Below are 17,324 nucleotides of genomic sequence, written 5' to 3'. Positions count from 1 at the left end.
TATTATAAAAGTACCTGCAAGGAAAACCTTGGTTTGAAGGATCCAGGGGGTCTCCTGATTTACTGAATGAGGAGATGTGAATAGGCCTTCTCAGATTCACAGGGGAGGACAGTGGTATAGAGCATGGAGAGAGTCTTGTAGGGCTATAAGAAGCAAGTGGTGATGGACATGGAGAAAGCCTTGATGGGGACGATAAATTGATTGTTTTCCGGCATGGAGAAACCTGGATTGAAGGGGAGGAAGATGACAAAGGAGATGGACAAGAGGGCTTATTAATAGGAGATGGAAATGATGACAAAGGCTGGGGAGAATGTCGTGTAGCTGATAATGAAGGGATAGGAACCATTTTTTGAGAAAGGCAGGCAGAAGATATTGTTGATGAAGAAGGCTGGTTTTGAAGGGATAGAGAAAGGCAAGTAGGGGGTGAAGAGAATGGATGCTGCACACTAGGATAGAGTTGTTCAGTGGAGTAAGAAGAGGTATGTGAGGGGCAGTGGGACAAATTAGTTTGAGAGGAAGAAGCTGGGACTAATGATGAATCAGTATGGTCTAGCTCACTTCGGTTCATGTTATAATGATGTGGGGTTTAGTTATAAATTAACAGTGCAAAACAGGGGACTGGAGAGGTTAAGAGGTTTTTAAGCTACAAGAACAACAACAAGCAAAAGTAGTCTAAAATAGTCAGTTAGTGAAAGAGTAGAAAAAAATGATATAAAATGATAGTCAATGTATACATAGTTACTCAAAGCAAACATAATATCTTACGTAATATATAATACATGTAAAACATGCATACAACTATAAAAAGTACCACATAAACTGGTATATAAAAGAAGAAGAGAGGAACTATGACTGACCTGTTAGTCTCTTTTTGCAAATCTACAGACAAAACAGAAAAACAAGAGAAAGAGGAGCAGGAACTGGTGGGAACCAGACTCAAATTCTCCCCATTCCTTTTTGTGTAAAGCCTTGCTGTATCATTCACCCACTCCTTTCGCTCCATGCTTGATAAACGGCAGAGGGTGTGTGAAACTCTCAAATGATTGTAAAGAAAAACAAAACATGTCTTTAAAATATGATAAACTATTGTTGGTAAATTTGAACATGTTTTTTTCAAACTTTAAAACCTTGGCAGTGTAACACATGGTTGATTAAATCACATAGAACAGTGGTTACCAAACTTTTTACAGTTCAATACTCCTTGTAACATTATACCACTCATTTAGAACCCACTTTGTTCACAACATTATTTATAACTATGCTACTGACCTTTGATTAAACTCAATTTCAAACCATTACTGATGCTCAATTGCTCTGGATCAATAGTAAATCTAGTATTTTATGGTGTCTGTCTTAAAGAGGTATCTGTGTACTTAATTAAAGTTATTAAAGTTATTAAAGTGTGTCTTTATGTTTAACTTGCTGAATGTACTGTTTGGACCTGAGGTGCAACAATTATTTAAAGAAAGAAAAAATGCGGCATTGTTGATTAATAATTGATATTTATTTAATGCTTGTAAATGAAAATAATGGACTTGGACACAAAAAGCAGTGTCATATATTTAATATACAATATCTAAATTAATCTGTGACATATAAGCAAGCACAGACAAAGACAACCAAATGTATATTGCATATATATTTTAATATACAGTTTTTAAAACTGTATAAGTGTTGTTACTATTAATAACTGTCATTGGCTTACAATAATTGAACAACCACAAAACTGTCACTTATTGCAATGGCTGACTTTGTTATTCAAAATAAATTACACCAACATGATTTTAAACAAGCTCTCACACTTAAATTGGATTATTTATGTACACATTTCTTGTGACTAAGGAGGTAAAAAAACAAAAACAAAGACAAAGCTTAGATGCAAAATGTTGGCCCTCATCAAATGCTTGATGTGAATTGTGCTATTTAGTTATTTATTAAGATTTATATTAGACTTTATCTAATAAAAAAGTTCAAATGTGCACAATTAAAGTACAAACACATAACCTACATTTTCCAATTATTTAAAGTATACAATTACAGTATGGCCTATACGTATAACCAGTACAGCAACAATTGTAGTACTAAATTCACGGGCTTGTTTAGGCCACTTTTGAAAATCAGAAGCACAAAAACACAAAAAAGTCTGATTCAAGGAGCTTTGGATGATGTCCATATATCAACAACATTTTTTTTTCCCAAACCGTGATTATACAAAACCACAACTGTTTAATTTTAACACGCTAATGTTATATTTACCTGCTGCCTAAGCTCCTTGAAAATGAGGGTCTTTCCAATGCAAATTTATTTTAAACTTGTAACTTGTAAAGAAATTAACACCATATCAAGTCTCAAGTCATGATATTAGTTGATTTCAAAATCAGTCAAATCTGCTCATTTTTGTGTCACATTACCACAAGTTCTGTTAAATAAGCGCACTGATGTCGTCATCTTGGAGGGATCTCAGTGTGGGAACCAGAGGCTGATGCTTGATGGATTTGTTGCTCCACTTGTGAGCATCCTGCAGACCGGGTTCCAGAAAATAGAGACAGGCTCCAAAACCAGCCAGTACCAGCACTGAGACAAGCAGATAGACTGGGACGAACCAGTCCACGAACATCCAGGACATGATGCTTAATATAAGAAAGAGAAAAGTAAAAAAAAACCTGAGTATCTGGGTATTACACAATACTGACCTAATGTCAAGGTGAATATTAATATGAGGATTTCATAGGTAATCGATTGTAGCATTTACTGCAAAAATAAGATTAAAATCCCTGACAAGACGGCAAAACAAGACTAGATGATACAGTTTATCTCTATCACACATTATTATTATGACTTAACACATACCTCTGCTCGTTCTTGTAGTCCTTGAATGGTTTTGTGACAGTATTCTATATAAGATGCCCAGACTAAGAAACACCTGTACTGCAGTATGATTATTAACAATCCTGCCAGGCGCTAAAGGTAAATGGAAAGATACAGCAGCCTGATGCTGTACATAAGGGTCTGCCTACTACACACACACTCGATTTCCTAGCCAGGACTGTGCCATCCACTTCCACATGGGGTATGTAACCTAGCAACTGCTCCGGTTATGACGAAGAAAGAGTAGGTGAGGGAAAGTCTTATGTAAGGGATTTTTTGCCTTTCTGACCCTCTTTTGTGGCAGAAGCGAGTTCAAAATATAATGATGAAATCCAACTTAACAGGACGCAAATACCCATCATGGTGCAGGATAGTGGATGATGGGTTTTAATGGGCATTAGACAAACCCCTTCTTTGTCTTAAAATAGTCCCTTTTCCCCCCTTTCTGCCACAGTTACAGCACTAAATTGTCAGCTATTCGGGACACTTAGACTGAGTAGGCAGGGGATTTTTGTACAGCGTACACTTTATGGCCAAAAGTACTTTCACATGTACTCTCCAAACACATAAATATATCATATATGACCTAAGGGTTATTGCCTACAGGTGTATAAGATCAATTATATAAATTTAATTATATGTTTCCAAATTTGTGGCAACAGTTTGGTCAAGATTGTTTTCTATTCTAGAATAATTGAGCCCCTATGTCCAATGCATGGTTTGACTAGTTTTGTGTAGATAAATTCCAGTGGCCTGCACCTCAACCCTATTAAACAACTTTGGGAAGCACTGGAAAATCAGTTGTTATATATGTGTAAAATAATAACAGTATTTTTTCCCAGATAGTATGAGGAGTTTTATTTGAGATGACATTATTCATGGATGTTTACAAAGACCTGGATAAGGCAATACACTTTTACTTTTGTCCACTTCTATAATAATTATAAATCAATTAAATTAACCAGTCAGTTACTAAATAATAACAACCACACCAAAACAGTTACTAATAAATGAGACTTGGGGTACCTGCAGTAACAAAAAAATAAAAATGACTAGCACAGACAAGATACTCCTGGCTAAACATCAGTTCCAAGGCATGCATTGTGTAAAGACTTATAGCAGATTCTACAGACAGTTCAAATGCCATTTCTGTTAAACTATAGATAGTAATTTAGCTGAAGTCTGACATTTTGTTACCTAAAATCCCAATAATGGATGATGTTTTAGGTCATATTTATGCAGAAATATAGAAAATTCTAAAGGGTTCACAAACTTTCAAGCACCACTGTAATGTTTTAAATAGCACCCCGTCATATATCCTATCCTTGTGAAGCTCCGGCTGTACATTTTTGTTCAGAGTGGCTCACAGAAGTGCTCATTTTTGTTGCTTTTGGGGCATTTAGTATATACACTGTAAAGTGTAGTATATCATTGTCACTGAAACATTGTAAAATTTTAGAAGATTCTACAACTCCAGCAGGTAATGATGATAAAATGTCTTTAATCAGTCACAGCACAGCCACCTGGGGATCGAACCCAGGACCTTCTTGCTGTGAGGTGACAGTGCTACCCACTTAGCCACCGTGCCGCCCGACTCTAATAATAAGATTAGATCAACTAAGCCTGTGTTTGTATATGAAAGTACATTGCGTGATGCAAGTATGGAAGATAGTTTTAAAAAGTCTCATAATTTTGAAGCATTGGTGGTGTGTTCAGAAGTATGTGACAGCAGGAAGTCAGTAATCACAGGTGCTACAAGCTCTGGGTTGTTTAAGTGCACGTGATGATCTCCTTCTATTAACACCAGGGTGTTCTAGGAGAGAAAAAGAAAGACAAAAATGAAAGCTTAAAGAATACTGAAAGAACATGAAGTCAAAATCAGCAAAATTAGGTACAGACTCACTCCTTGGTCCGTCCAGCCCTTTAGCAATGGGTCAGCAAACTCCTCCGGTTGGGGAAAAATCTTCACCCAACCCTGGCTTGCCCTGAAATAAGTCCAGTCATCATAAATACCAAAATCAGACACATTATTAAACCTAAAGACAGTCATGGGTTTGTCTTTTATAGCATATTGTTTTTGTATTGATTGTAGGGCTGCTTTCTGTTAACTATCTTGCCACGTTTTCCCTCAGAGTTGCCTGTATTGCCGAAATGAAAAAGTACAGTACTACAATCTTAAATATTGTTTATTTGCAGCTTCCATAAAATTAAGAAAAGTCACAAAGTACCAAGCTGACTAAAAAAGGCTAAGAATATTTAGTGAGCTGTTAAAGAGGCTCTAAAATCTAAGAGACCCAAAAAGATTACTTAATCTAAAAAGATTACAGACTAAAAGACAAGACTAAAATTAGCATGACTCCACCCAGAGGCTTTCTAGAACACATCCCTGTGTAACAGGGGAGGAGTTTAAACTGTGACATAAGCAAAACAGATTGGTTAAGACCAGTTTGTGCTGGTTTTGTCCATGTTTGACACTCCTGCTATATCTGTGACATTCATAGAGGAAACTCACCTCAGTACAAGTACTTTAGCTTTTATCTTTGACTGCATATGTAGACTCTGCTCCAGAGTTATCCGTATAATGTTAGTCTGAAATGAATCATATAATATTAAAGACCCAGTCAGCACTGATAAGAATGCCAGCAACTATAATACACTAAGTACTTTACTTAAGAAAATCCATGAACTAAAGTAGAAATGAGTGAAAATGGTTACTTACCAGATTAATTCTGATGTCTCTGGTAAACACCACACCTTCAAAGAATAAATATGCATAAATATGTGATTAGCTCATGAGCCCTTAAACAGGCTCAGTGGAGTAATTGCTCAACCAACAGTCTGGACGACTTTGTCAGTGTGTATATAGGTGTGTTTATTTGTTTAAATATATATCCATATAAAACGTAATTTACTGCCTAAGCAGCCCATTTCCTCTACATTATAAAAAATATAATATATAATATATAAATATATATAAAATATAATATATAACCAGAATGAGAGCATCTAGTTTTGAACAATTTCAAAAGAAAAGGATTTGCAAGTCTTAATCGAATAAAGTAAAAATATAACATTTATATATATTATATACAGTGGTACCTTGTAACTCAACGTCCCCTAAACTCAAAATCTTGGAAACTCAACACCCTTCATCGAGAAATTTGTACCCTTAAACTCAACGTGTTCACCCAAGGAGGATGGGGGTCCCTGCTGAGTTTGGTTCCTCTCAAGGTTTCTTCTGTATTTTTAAGGTAGTTTTTCCTTGCCACTGTTGCCCTCGGCTTGCTCAACAGGGGTTTTTGGTCTGTTGGTCCTGGATTCTGTAAAGCTGCTTTTAGACAATGTCTATTGTAAAAAGCACTATACAAATAAATAAATGTCAAATTAACAGTGAACAGCCGCTTGAGCAGTGCAGTAAGACGGCATCAAAGTGTGCATATAAGACAAATCTGCATTTGTGTGTCAAATCCACTCTGAAAGGTCCACATGTATCTGTGTTTCCCTGGATTTTTTTTCCGTTTCACTTTTAAACTTGTGTTATTGCTCAGGGTGCTGAGAAATTGTAAGAATCAGCTTTTTTTCCCAGAGAGTCTAAAACGCTTATCGTTAAAGCTTAACATGACTTGATGTATTAAAATTATGACAAAGAAACACTAATTATTACTGATCATATGTTCTCTCCCCTAATTAAATTCCTCGCCCGTTTTAGTATTTATTTTTAACTGTTTTCAATTGTACTTTAGTGTTTTTATATTACATTTGTGTTATTTTTAGTGTATATGTGTCGAAAACAACCCCATTATTTTAAATGAGGGCGTTCCATAACACCATGGAATGCATTTACAGGTTTCCCATACATTTTTATGGGAAAAAATACCTTAAAACTCAACACCTTTAAAACTCAATGCCACTCCCAGAACCAAGTGACATTGAGTTTCAAGGTACCACTGTATTCTTTTTTTCTTTTTGTTCACGGGCCTCCATACTATTTTACAGTTCAATCAAAAGTTTTTTGTCAAGGGGTCTTGCCATCAAGCTACAAATGAGTCTGCACACAGGCATGATTGGAGATCTCGAAAGCTCGAAAATTGTGCTACAATTTCAACCGCTGCTGTCTGATTGAGAATCCTGCACTAGCAGTGGATGATCTGGAGAACTTAGCCTGTTTTTCTGAACACAGTGCAGCTCTCTAAGACTTCATTGCAGGCAGCTGAAAAGATGTAGTTGGGGACTTCATGTCTGCTAAACGGTGGTAGCGACATGATTCAATAGGGAAGGGAAAGGAGACGACTAGATTGGGAGCAAATGGGGGAGAAGCACATGTAGTACACTGTCCCTGGCAGTAGAAAATTAAATGAGGAACATCTAACCTCCTTCCACCTCTTGAACTCCTCGCTCTAGAAGAGTCTGTACTGACTCGTCCGAAAGAGAGGGATTTGCCACCTTTAGCCTAGAAAAAAAAGATAACAAAAGTAGTAAAGCTACAAAATACAATACAACATGCATTTTAATCCTTGGTATGCTTTGTTGTATTAGGTTCCAGTTTTCTTAAATGATGTCACCTATCTTTAGCTGCATCGTAGGTGTACACCCTTTCTGTCTTGTCAGCCGCCTTTTTTTCATACTGAATCATTTCCTCAATTCCTTTGTTCATGATCCCACTTAATCTTTTCTGCAGAATAAAAAAATATATGTTATTAATATATTTTTGACTACTAGTAAAATACATTAATTGAACATAAAAATGAAAATAGAAATATTTGCTTTACTAGAAATGTTTTGCTTTATTTTTCATACCGCATGTGTTGGGAGAAATCCATAAGAGTCCAGAAGCACTATACTCTCCACCATCTCAGGAAACGCTGCACTAAACTGTCGAAAACACAAAATATGTTCACACTGTAGTGATTCCTTACTCTGCACACACATCATCCCAGTAAACATAGTTCACACTGGCATTTGGAACAGCAGGTGCTGTGGCTTTATAAATCATACTCATTATTAGGAACTTTGTAATTTCGACCATTTAAAAACACAGTGTTAGAAAATTGAAGCAGAAGGAAGTAATTTAATGAAAGATGGGAAAGTGAATACAAGTTTGTGCTTCAAGAAGAAAAAGCGGTATGTCTCGTGTTATAAGGCTGTGTCTGTGGTAAAAGAGTACAATATAAAAGTAGATATAATTTATAAATATACCAAACAGACACCAAACACAGAATTTAGCCTTAAAAAAAAAAAAAAAAGTTGTCCAAGACTTAAAAGGCAGACTGCAATCACAGCAGGATACGTTACAATCGGCCCTTTGAGGGCCACCATAATGCAGATGTTTGACACCCGACATAATACTTCACAGTCACTGAACACATGCAGGAAATGCTTTGACAAAATACTTCATTGTAAAGTTACTGTTCATTTATAAATACATAATTTATATTTATCATACTGACATACAATTATTATATGTAGGATAAAATTAAAAAGCCAAGGCATAAATGCACAAGTACAATCAAGCTACAATTAGCTTATAGTTAGCTAATAATTATTATTATTTTTATCGTGTTTTATGAAAACGGGCTTACCATTGAAGCTACATTTCCACCTGTAAAACAAATGAAGACAGATTGGCACATGTTCAGACCAAAAAGATTAAAAGGAAAATCAAAAATAGACATACATACAGAGGTGGGTAATAACAGGTTATATTTACTTTGTCATTTACATTTGGTCTGAACCTGAGACTCCAACTATACTGTAATGGACTGATTTGTGTGTTTCTAATACAAATTACTACAATGACAAATGACTGCAATCTGCATCATTAGTTATGTACATTTATCACTAAACACTTTTCCATTCTTCAAGGACAATAATTAGCATATTTTTTTATACAGCCATAAAGGTTATTATCCACCTGAAAATTCTGAATTGACTAATGTGTCTTGACCTCCAGGGCCCAACAAGTTAATTATGTTCTAAAACCAAACAATTGACAGTCACAACAAAGATTGTGTTTGCTTATTTTATTTTTAAAAAGAATCAATAAAATATGTAATTTAGCCAGGACTACCCTTTTGCAAACAACTGCAACAATATTTACAGTGTGCACTTCAGGGTACTGCCATTTAAAGTACTGTAATAAAATTTGTATATGCATTTTTTTTATTTTTTTTTACAAGTTCCGATCTTTTTGGAGCACTTTAAGCCTTTTTATATAAACATATAAAACAAATAAAATGTCAAGTTTACAAAATGAAGAAAGAAAATTGAAAACTACACTGAGATATGTTTATACTAAATGTGTTTTTAATGTTATAATCTTTTCTTTTACTGGGTAAATCAGGATTCACAATTGTCAAAGCTACTGAAGTTTACAGTCAATTAACAGATGACTATGATTGATAGCATCATAGTAATAAACAAAGGCATAGAGAGATAGAAACTATATTTTCCACCAAGACAGCCAGTCCAGTTATACTCTTGGATTTCTAAAAAACAGTTGGCCAAGGAAAGTCCCACTTCTAACACTTTCTAATAAACATTTCATTTTATTGCCATATTGGCAGTCTAAAAACTTGAGGCAAATACAGTATCAGTAAAAGAATTAATTTCAGCTCACCCATACTGTGACCTATTATGGAGAAGCGTTTCCATTGAAGAGCTACACACAGAAACACATCATCAAAACAAAATATAAACTGTTTCCCATCACTAATCACATTTAACTGATATAAATACAACTAGGCACATTATGTGATGCACATAACGTGCTCGCATACAGTGGTGCTTGAAAATTTGTGAACCCTTTAGAATTTTCTATATTTCTGCATAAATATGACCTAAAACATCATCAGATTTTCACACAAGTCCTAAAAGTAGATAAAGAGAACCCAGTTAAACAAATGAGAAAAAAAATATTGTACTTGGTCATTTATTTATTGAGGAAAATGATCCAATATTACATATTTGTGAGTGGCAAAAGTATGTGAACCTTTGCTTTCAGTATCTGGTGTGACCCCCCTTTGCAGCAATAACTGCAACTAAACGTTTCCGATAACTGTTGATCAGTCCTGCACACCGGCTTGGAGGAATTTTAGCCCATTCCTCCGTACAGAACAGCTTCAACTCTGGGATGTTGGTGGGTTTCCTCACATAAACTGCTCGCTTCAGGTCCTTCCACAACATTTTGATTGGATTAAGGTCAGGACTTTGACTTGGCCATTCCAAAACATTAACTTTATTCTTCTTTAACCATTCTTTGGTAGAACGACTTGTGTGCTTAGGGTGAGCATCAACAACTCTTTTTCTGAGGTCCTCAGAAATCTCCTTTGTTCGTGCCATGATACACTACCACAAACGTGTTGTGAAGAGCAGACTTTGATAGATCCCTGTTCTTTAAATAAAACAGGGTGCCCACTCACACCTGATTGTCATCCCATTGATTGAAAACACCTGACTCTAATTTCACCTTCAAAATAACTGCTAATCCTAGAGGTTCACATACTTTTGCCACTCACATACAGTGTATCACAAAAGTGAGTACACCCCTCACATTTCTGCAAATATTTCATTATATCTTTTCATGGGACAACACTATAGACATGAAACTTGGATATAACTTAGAGTAGTCAGTGTACAACTTGTATAGCAGTGTAGATTTACTGTCTTCTGAAAATAACTCAACACACAGCCATTAATGTCTAAATAGCTGGCAACATAAGTGAGTACACCCCACAGTGAACATGTCCAAATTGTGCCCAAATGTGTCGTTGTCCCTCCCTGGTGTCATGTGTCAAGGTCCCAGGTGTAAATGGGGAGCAGGGCTGTTAAATTTGGTGTTTTGGGTACAATTCTCTCATACTGGCCACTGGATATTCAACATGGCACCTCATGGCAAAGAATTCTCTGAGGATGTGAGAAATAGAATTGTTGCTCTCCACAAAGATGGCCTGGGCTATAAGAAGATTGCTAACACCCTGAAACTGAGCTACAGCATGGTGGCCAAGGTCATACAGCGGTTTTCCAGGACAGGTTCCACTCGGAACAGGCTTCGCCAGGGTCGACCAAAGAAGTCGAGTCCACGTGTTCGGCGTCTTATCCAGAGGTTGGCTTTAAAAAATAGACACATGAGTGCTGCCAGCATTGCTGCAGAGGTTGAAGACGTGGGAGGTCAGCCTGTCAGTGCTCAGACCATACGCCGCACACTGCATCAACTCGGTCTGCATGGTCGTCATCCCAGAAGGAAGCTGACGCACAAGAAAGCCCGCAAACAGTTTGCTGAAGACAAGCAGTCCAAGAACATGGATTACTGGAATGCCCTGTGGTCTGACGAGACCAAGATAAACTTGTTTGGCTCAGATGGTGTCCAGCATGTGTGGCGGCGCCCTGGTGAGAAGTACCAAGACAACTGTATCTTGCCTACAGTCAAGCATGGTGGTGGTAGCATCATGGTCTTGGGCTGCATGAGTGTTGCTGGCACTGGGGAGCTGCAGTTCATTGAGGGAAACATGAATTCCAACATGTACTGTGACATTCTGAAACAGAGCATGATCCCCTCCCTTCGAAAACTGGGCCTCATGGCAGTTTTCCAACAGGATAACGACCCCAAACACAACCTCCAAGGTGACAACTGCCTTGCTGAGGAAGCTGAAGGTAAAGGTGATGGACTAAACCCAATTGAGCACCTGTGGCGCATCCTCAAGTGGAAGGTGGAGGAGTTCAAGGTGTCTAACATCCACCAGCTCCGTGATGTCATCATGGAGGAGTGGAAGAGGATTCCAGTAGCAACCTGTGCAGCTCTGGTGAATTCCATGCCCAGGAGGGTTAAGGCAGTGCTGGATAATAATGGTGGTCACACAAAATATTGACACTTTGGGCACAATTTGGACATGTTCACTGTGGGGTGTACTCACTTATGTTGCCAGCCATTTAGACATTAATGGCTGTGTGTTGAGTTATTTTCAGAAGACAGTAAATCTACACTGCTATACAAGTTGTACACTGACTACTCTAAGTTATATCCAAGTTTCATGTCTATAGTGTTGTCCCATGAAAAGATATAATAAAATATTTGCAGAAATGTGAGGGGTGTACTCACTTTTGTGATACACTGTATATGTAATATTGGATCATTTTTCTCAATAAATAAATGACCAAGTACAATATTTTTGTCTCATTTGTTTAACTGGGTTCTCTTTATCTACTTTTAGGACTTGTGTGAAAATCTTTTATGTTTTAGGTCATATTTATGCAGAAATATAGAAAATTCTAAAGGGTTCACAAACTTTCAAGCACCACTGTACAAAAAAAAAAAGAAGCATGATAGAGTCAAACCTTCCACAACTCGTCGCACATCTGCAATGTATGAAGGAAATGTGTATACAACTCCAGCAGGTCTGTGAGAGGACAAACCATGACCAGGCAAATCGATGGCCACATACCTCAAAGCTGAGAGAGAGAGAGAGAGAGAGAGAGAGAGAGAGAGAGAGAGAGAGAGAGAGAGAGAGAAATTTATATCACTAGACAATGTCAGACAATCATATGTTAAGAACTCTGATGCTTGACTATTATTTCAATCACACTTTGTAGATTTGTTCTAAATGTAGGACATTTGTGAGCCACATTACAACATAGACTTCAAGTATTGTAAAAAAGTTTTAGGTAATAATTCACTTTATTTACTCAGTAGTTTACTCACCACTGTATCTGGCATCAGGGCACCAAACAGAGCATTTCGATGCTAATTTAGCCAGAAATGCATCTAACAAAACCTTAAATTTAGTCAAACATCCAAGACATGTTGTGGTCTTTTAAGCAGTGATTCTGATTTTGCTGTCAAACATTAGAGCATGAGGACTCAAGTGTAAATTCTCTCTTGTTGTCTTAGAGTTTCCTTTAAAATTCTTAGTTTTATTACTCTGAGTTGGTCTTGGTCATTGGTAGCACATGATTTTTTGTTGGTTTCATTAAAGACAAACTGCTGTTTCCATTTTTTTTTTTTTTTTTCAATTTTCATACACCACTCCTTGAGTAACTACCAAAAACCATTAACAGTTAGCTAAAAAGAAAAGTTAAACATTTTGCTTTAATCCTTTGATTCAATCTATCAAGTATATTTGTTGTCCTAGACCTGAAAAGGGGGTCTTGACTACAGCCCTACAAGTGATGAAAATGTATGTGATCCAAGAAAAAAACTGGGGGCAACAGACTTTGATGCAAATGTACAGAAGAAGCAATATTTAAACACCAATGTTGGCTGATCGTGTACATTTGCCTAAAGTACACTATTTCTATTTCAAGGGATGTGCCTTGACCTATAGTTGATTAAACAAAAGGCTCACGAAGTATTTAGGCTTGTTTATTTTTTAATCTTTCTTGTATGCTTCTTGTCTGTACAGTTCAAATAATGGTAGAGTAATAAAAGGAAATACTATATTCATGTTTCAGGATAAATGCACAGAATTAATTTACCACTAGGTAGCCGTGGGATCAGATTGTTAAAGGAGCCACTGTTGTCTGCCCAGCCGTGTATGCAGAGCACAGGATGCCCATGATCAGGGCCCCAAACTTGGCCTCTCATTTCTCCCCATGGAACAGGTACCTGCAACTCGGACACTGTCAAAACAAACAACAGTACTTAAGTTACAATTTATATAACACTTTTATTCAACACAACAATATAAATGGGTGTTTTGTGTAAGTACTTTAAGCTGACTTAATTGCAATTGTAGATTCTGCTGCATGTGGTTTTAATAGGTTGTTTACCAACATATATGAGTTCTGCCAATTTCTTAAGTTTTGTTAGATGCAACGTGAGGCATCTAACACTTTTAAAAAGGCCAAATAATGAGCAGTTGCTAAATGCAAAACAAGTGCATAAATGAGTGAGAAGCTCTAAGACCCCGTTTTAACAAAAATATGCTATCAGTATCATAAAGCTGGAACTCCACAAAGCTGAAAATGCAGAACGGATCATAGAGCATGTAGAAAATGAATATAACTTAACAATAGACGTAATTCTAGTGTTTGTCACAATTGAAAGCAAATAAGCACACCTGTAAAACAGTCCATGTTAATTAGTTTGTTCAAAAGGTGAAGTTATTCCTTCTATGAAAGCACATGCTCATGCTGTGATAAATATAAAACCATATTTGCTTAATAACTGACATAGTTGTTACCCTGTTTCCCCAAAAATAAAGTGTCTTATATTAATTTTTGCTCCCAAAGATGCGCTAGGTCTTATTTTCAGGGGATGTCTTATTTTTCCATGAAGAAGAATTCACATTTATTGTTGAACAAAAAAAATGAACATTTATTATATACTGTATATACTGTACATATACTGAGCCACTTGTACAGCAGGGACGGTATTGCAGCTTCCGGACACCAGGGGGAGCTCACCACAGCACACTCATACAGCACAGCAGGGACAGCGTACGGTCCAAACAAAAACTTTGCTAGGTCTTACTTTTGGGGGAGGCCTTATATTTAGCAATTCAGCAAAACCTCTACTACTATGCGTCCGGAATCGCATACTTACAGAGTACGTACTAGATTGGAGGAAGTATGCACTACTCGGCCGGTAAAAAAGTACATACTTTCAGTACAGAAGTGTGCAGTATGCACTAAACACCGCTACGTACTACATGCGCCATCTTGCCAACGTCAAGTGATGACGTAAGGACGTGATGACGTAATATCACCACAGTTACAGACTCATTACAAACCCCACTCGCCAAATTTTTGGATATTTATCGTGTTTTTGTTATTTATTCGTCTGTAAAATGTTTTATTTTATTTATCTTACTTACACTTGTGAACAGAGGACTCCGTTTTCCGCTATCTTTCTTGTTTCTTATTCCGCTTTGAATGCCTACGCAGCTCCAGTTGCATTATGGGATACAGTAGCGGACCGCAAGTGTGCATCGCTTGCATATTCAAACATGGCTGCCCAATAAGTAGGTCATCCGGGTACTTGTCGCGTACCTCTTTATTTATACTATGTATTCGGACATACTAACCGCTCTCGCGTACTCATTTCGCGTACTATTGAGTATGGAAGTATGCGATTCCGGACGCAGCTTCTGTCTTATTTTCAGGGGATGTCTTATTTTCGGGGAAACACAGTACTGAAACCACAGATTACCTTCTGTACAAAATGTCAAAAACACTGTATTGTATCAAATTCTAAATCATAATAATATATAGTACAATGTAGTAACTACAGACAAAAAACATACTTACATACTCAGACGACTTTGAGCAGGTGGATTTGGCTTACTCATTTAATTTTATTTTCAGCATTTTGCAAACGCTTTTCTCCAAAGTGACTTACAGTACTGTGACAGTGTATGACAATTGTCTAAGCAATTGAAGGTTATCAATCAAGGGCCCAACAGTGGCAACTTGGCAGTGGTGGGGCTTGATCAAGCAACCTTATGATTACTAGTCCAGTACCTTAACCGCTGAGCTACCATTACCATTACTCATCAGAGGCTTGTTTAATTTTAGATATTTGCAACCATTGTTCACCATTTATAATTATGAACATAACAAATACTAAATTCTGAAATTTGTGCATTTTTCAAATGATTCAGCTTTTCACTCAAACTGATTAGAAGCATTTTCACTGGTAGTCTTGAACTTTTGACCTCCACTGCACATTTACTGAGTAATGAAAAGAATAAAAAATAATAAATAGTAAACAACACTAGAGCTAATTAAGCAGATTTGTCTTACCTTGTTGTTTCATTGCTGCTGTGGTTAAATGTCTGATAGTTCTCAGTGTTTGAATCATTCCTCATACAGCAACAGCACACAGTAAGTGAACTTTGATTCAATCAACTTTAAATCAGCTAGCCGGCTAAGCTTTACACACGGTGCAATTATCTAGGTGTAATATCGGATACACACACAAACCCTGGAACAGATAAAACACACTACAACTGAATTAAAGCGAATATGTTTTTAATCTTAATTACGATCAAAACAAAAGGTAAACAGTCTGACCGGTCACTTTAGCAAGCTAGCCTGTGTGAAGTAAGCGAAAATGAGGACGGATACTAAAATAAAAAAAAGCCCTGGGTTTGCTTGGTTTGCTTTACCTTTAATTATTACTTTTTAAATACTAAGCTTTTGTTACATGTTATTTTTAATGTGTGATAAACATAAAACCATATTTGCTAATTAACTGACATCATTGTTACTGAAACCTTCTGGACAACAAGTGAAAAACACTGTATTGTATCAAATTCTAAATTATAATAATATATAGTCAAAAAATAATACAATGTAGTAACTAAAGACAAAAACATACTTAATATTATGTTCTGTCATAGCTAGTAGCATTTTAAAACACGAGATATATTGCAATCACACAATAGTTTTTTTTTTATATCAAGTGCTGACATTGTAGGCCTTACATTATATATATATATATATATATATATATATATATATATATATATATATATATATATATATATATATATATATATATATATAATATATATATTTATATATATTATAAATATATATATTATATATATATAAATATATATATATATATATATATATATATATAAATAATATATATTATAAATATATATATATATTTATATATATATATATATATATATATATATATATATATATATATATATATATATATATATATATATATAATATATATATTATATATATATATATATATATATAATATATATATTTACCAACTGTTTTATTTTTGTAAGGTTATGGCGGGTCTATGCACAAGGTGAAAATATAGCTTGGACTGGGTGCCATTTTATCACACACCAACAGACTCACTCTTTTACAACTGGCCAGTCTGGGCTGGCCAATTTATCGTTTGCATGTTTTCAGAAAGTGTGAGAAAACAGTAGAACCCAGAGGAAACACAAATGGACACAGACAGTGACTGGAGGAAAGGATTAAACCCAGGTCCTCAAGACCAGCGTTGCAGTGTGGCACCCAACTCTACCAGCTGTGCTGGATGTCCATGTTATAATAGATTAACATAACACACCAATTTGAGAAATTATGAAATACTGCACTACATAGTGTTATTTCTTCTGCTGTGTTAAGGATGTTTAATGTACTATACTGCTCAACTCTGCTAACTCCTGGTATTATTTTAATATTTTATTAAGTATTATAAGTACTGAACAAAACTCTGAACAAAAACTGAAGAAAATTAAGTATTATTACTGAACGTATTTTTAAAAACTAATAAAAGCTGTAGGTACAGTTACAATTGTTCCTAAAGCATCCTCAAGCTCATCAAGTATCAAAGTCCTTTACGGTTTGTGTTACTTTTATTTTGAAATGTGCGTTTCCTCTTTAAGACTTTATGGTATTAAAACCTTGGCTTCACAGCATACGGAGCTAAATATCAGGTAAACACTGTTTAAAAAAGATTGCGTTCATTGTTTAGTTTCTTC

General features: G+C 35.9%; 1 protein-coding gene across 2 annotated transcripts; it reads right to left on the bottom strand.

The window, feature by feature from the left end:
* Nucleotides 1-3,711: 3,711 nt before the first annotated feature.
* On the bottom strand, nucleotides 3,712-15,868 carry serhl (serine hydrolase like). Of its 2 annotated transcripts, none has more exons than XM_063009852.1 (12): nucleotides 15,604-15,868; nucleotides 13,336-13,479; nucleotides 12,199-12,312; nucleotides 9,485-9,526; nucleotides 8,448-8,467; nucleotides 7,666-7,740; nucleotides 7,431-7,540; nucleotides 7,239-7,318; nucleotides 5,588-5,622; nucleotides 5,381-5,457; nucleotides 4,772-4,853; nucleotides 3,712-4,681 (listed from the first exon to the last, which is right to left on the bottom strand). In XM_063009852.1, exons 1-12 carry the CDS (start codon nucleotides 15,659-15,661, stop codon nucleotides 4,553-4,555), a joined length of 966 nt encoding a protein of 321 aa, XP_062865922.1. In that variant the 5' UTR covers nucleotides 15,662-15,868; the 3' UTR covers nucleotides 3,712-4,552. The 2 variants fall into 2 exon arrangements, with proteins under 2 accessions (XP_062865922.1, XP_062865923.1); XM_063009853.1 differs by lacking the exon at nucleotides 15,604-15,868 and adding an exon at nucleotides 14,676-14,766.
* Nucleotides 15,869-17,324: the final 1,456 nt, after the last annotated feature.

Source organism: Trichomycterus rosablanca, chromosome 15, assembly GCF_030014385.1.
Source record: "Trichomycterus rosablanca isolate fTriRos1 chromosome 15, fTriRos1.hap1, whole genome shotgun sequence".
NCBI lineage: Eukaryota > Metazoa > Chordata > Actinopteri > Siluriformes > Trichomycteridae > Trichomycterus > Trichomycterus rosablanca.
The sequence above is the reverse complement of the archived record's forward strand: the minus strand, read 5'-3'. Positions and strand labels throughout refer to the sequence as shown.

Excerpts from the sequence above, each read along its gene's own strand:
- serhl (XM_063009852.1), bottom strand. The coding sequence starts at position 15,661 with ATGATTCAAACACTGAGAACTATCAGACATTTAACCACAGCAGCAATG. Across the intron at positions 9,527-12,198 it reads TGTGCGACGAGTTGTGGAAG|CTCTTCAATGGAAACGCTTC; the intron begins GTTTGACTCTAT and ends TTCTGTGTGTAG. Across the intron at positions 7,541-7,665 it reads GATTTCTCCCAACACATGCG|AAAAGATTAAGTGGGATCAT; the intron begins GTATGAAAAATA and ends TTTATTCTGCAG.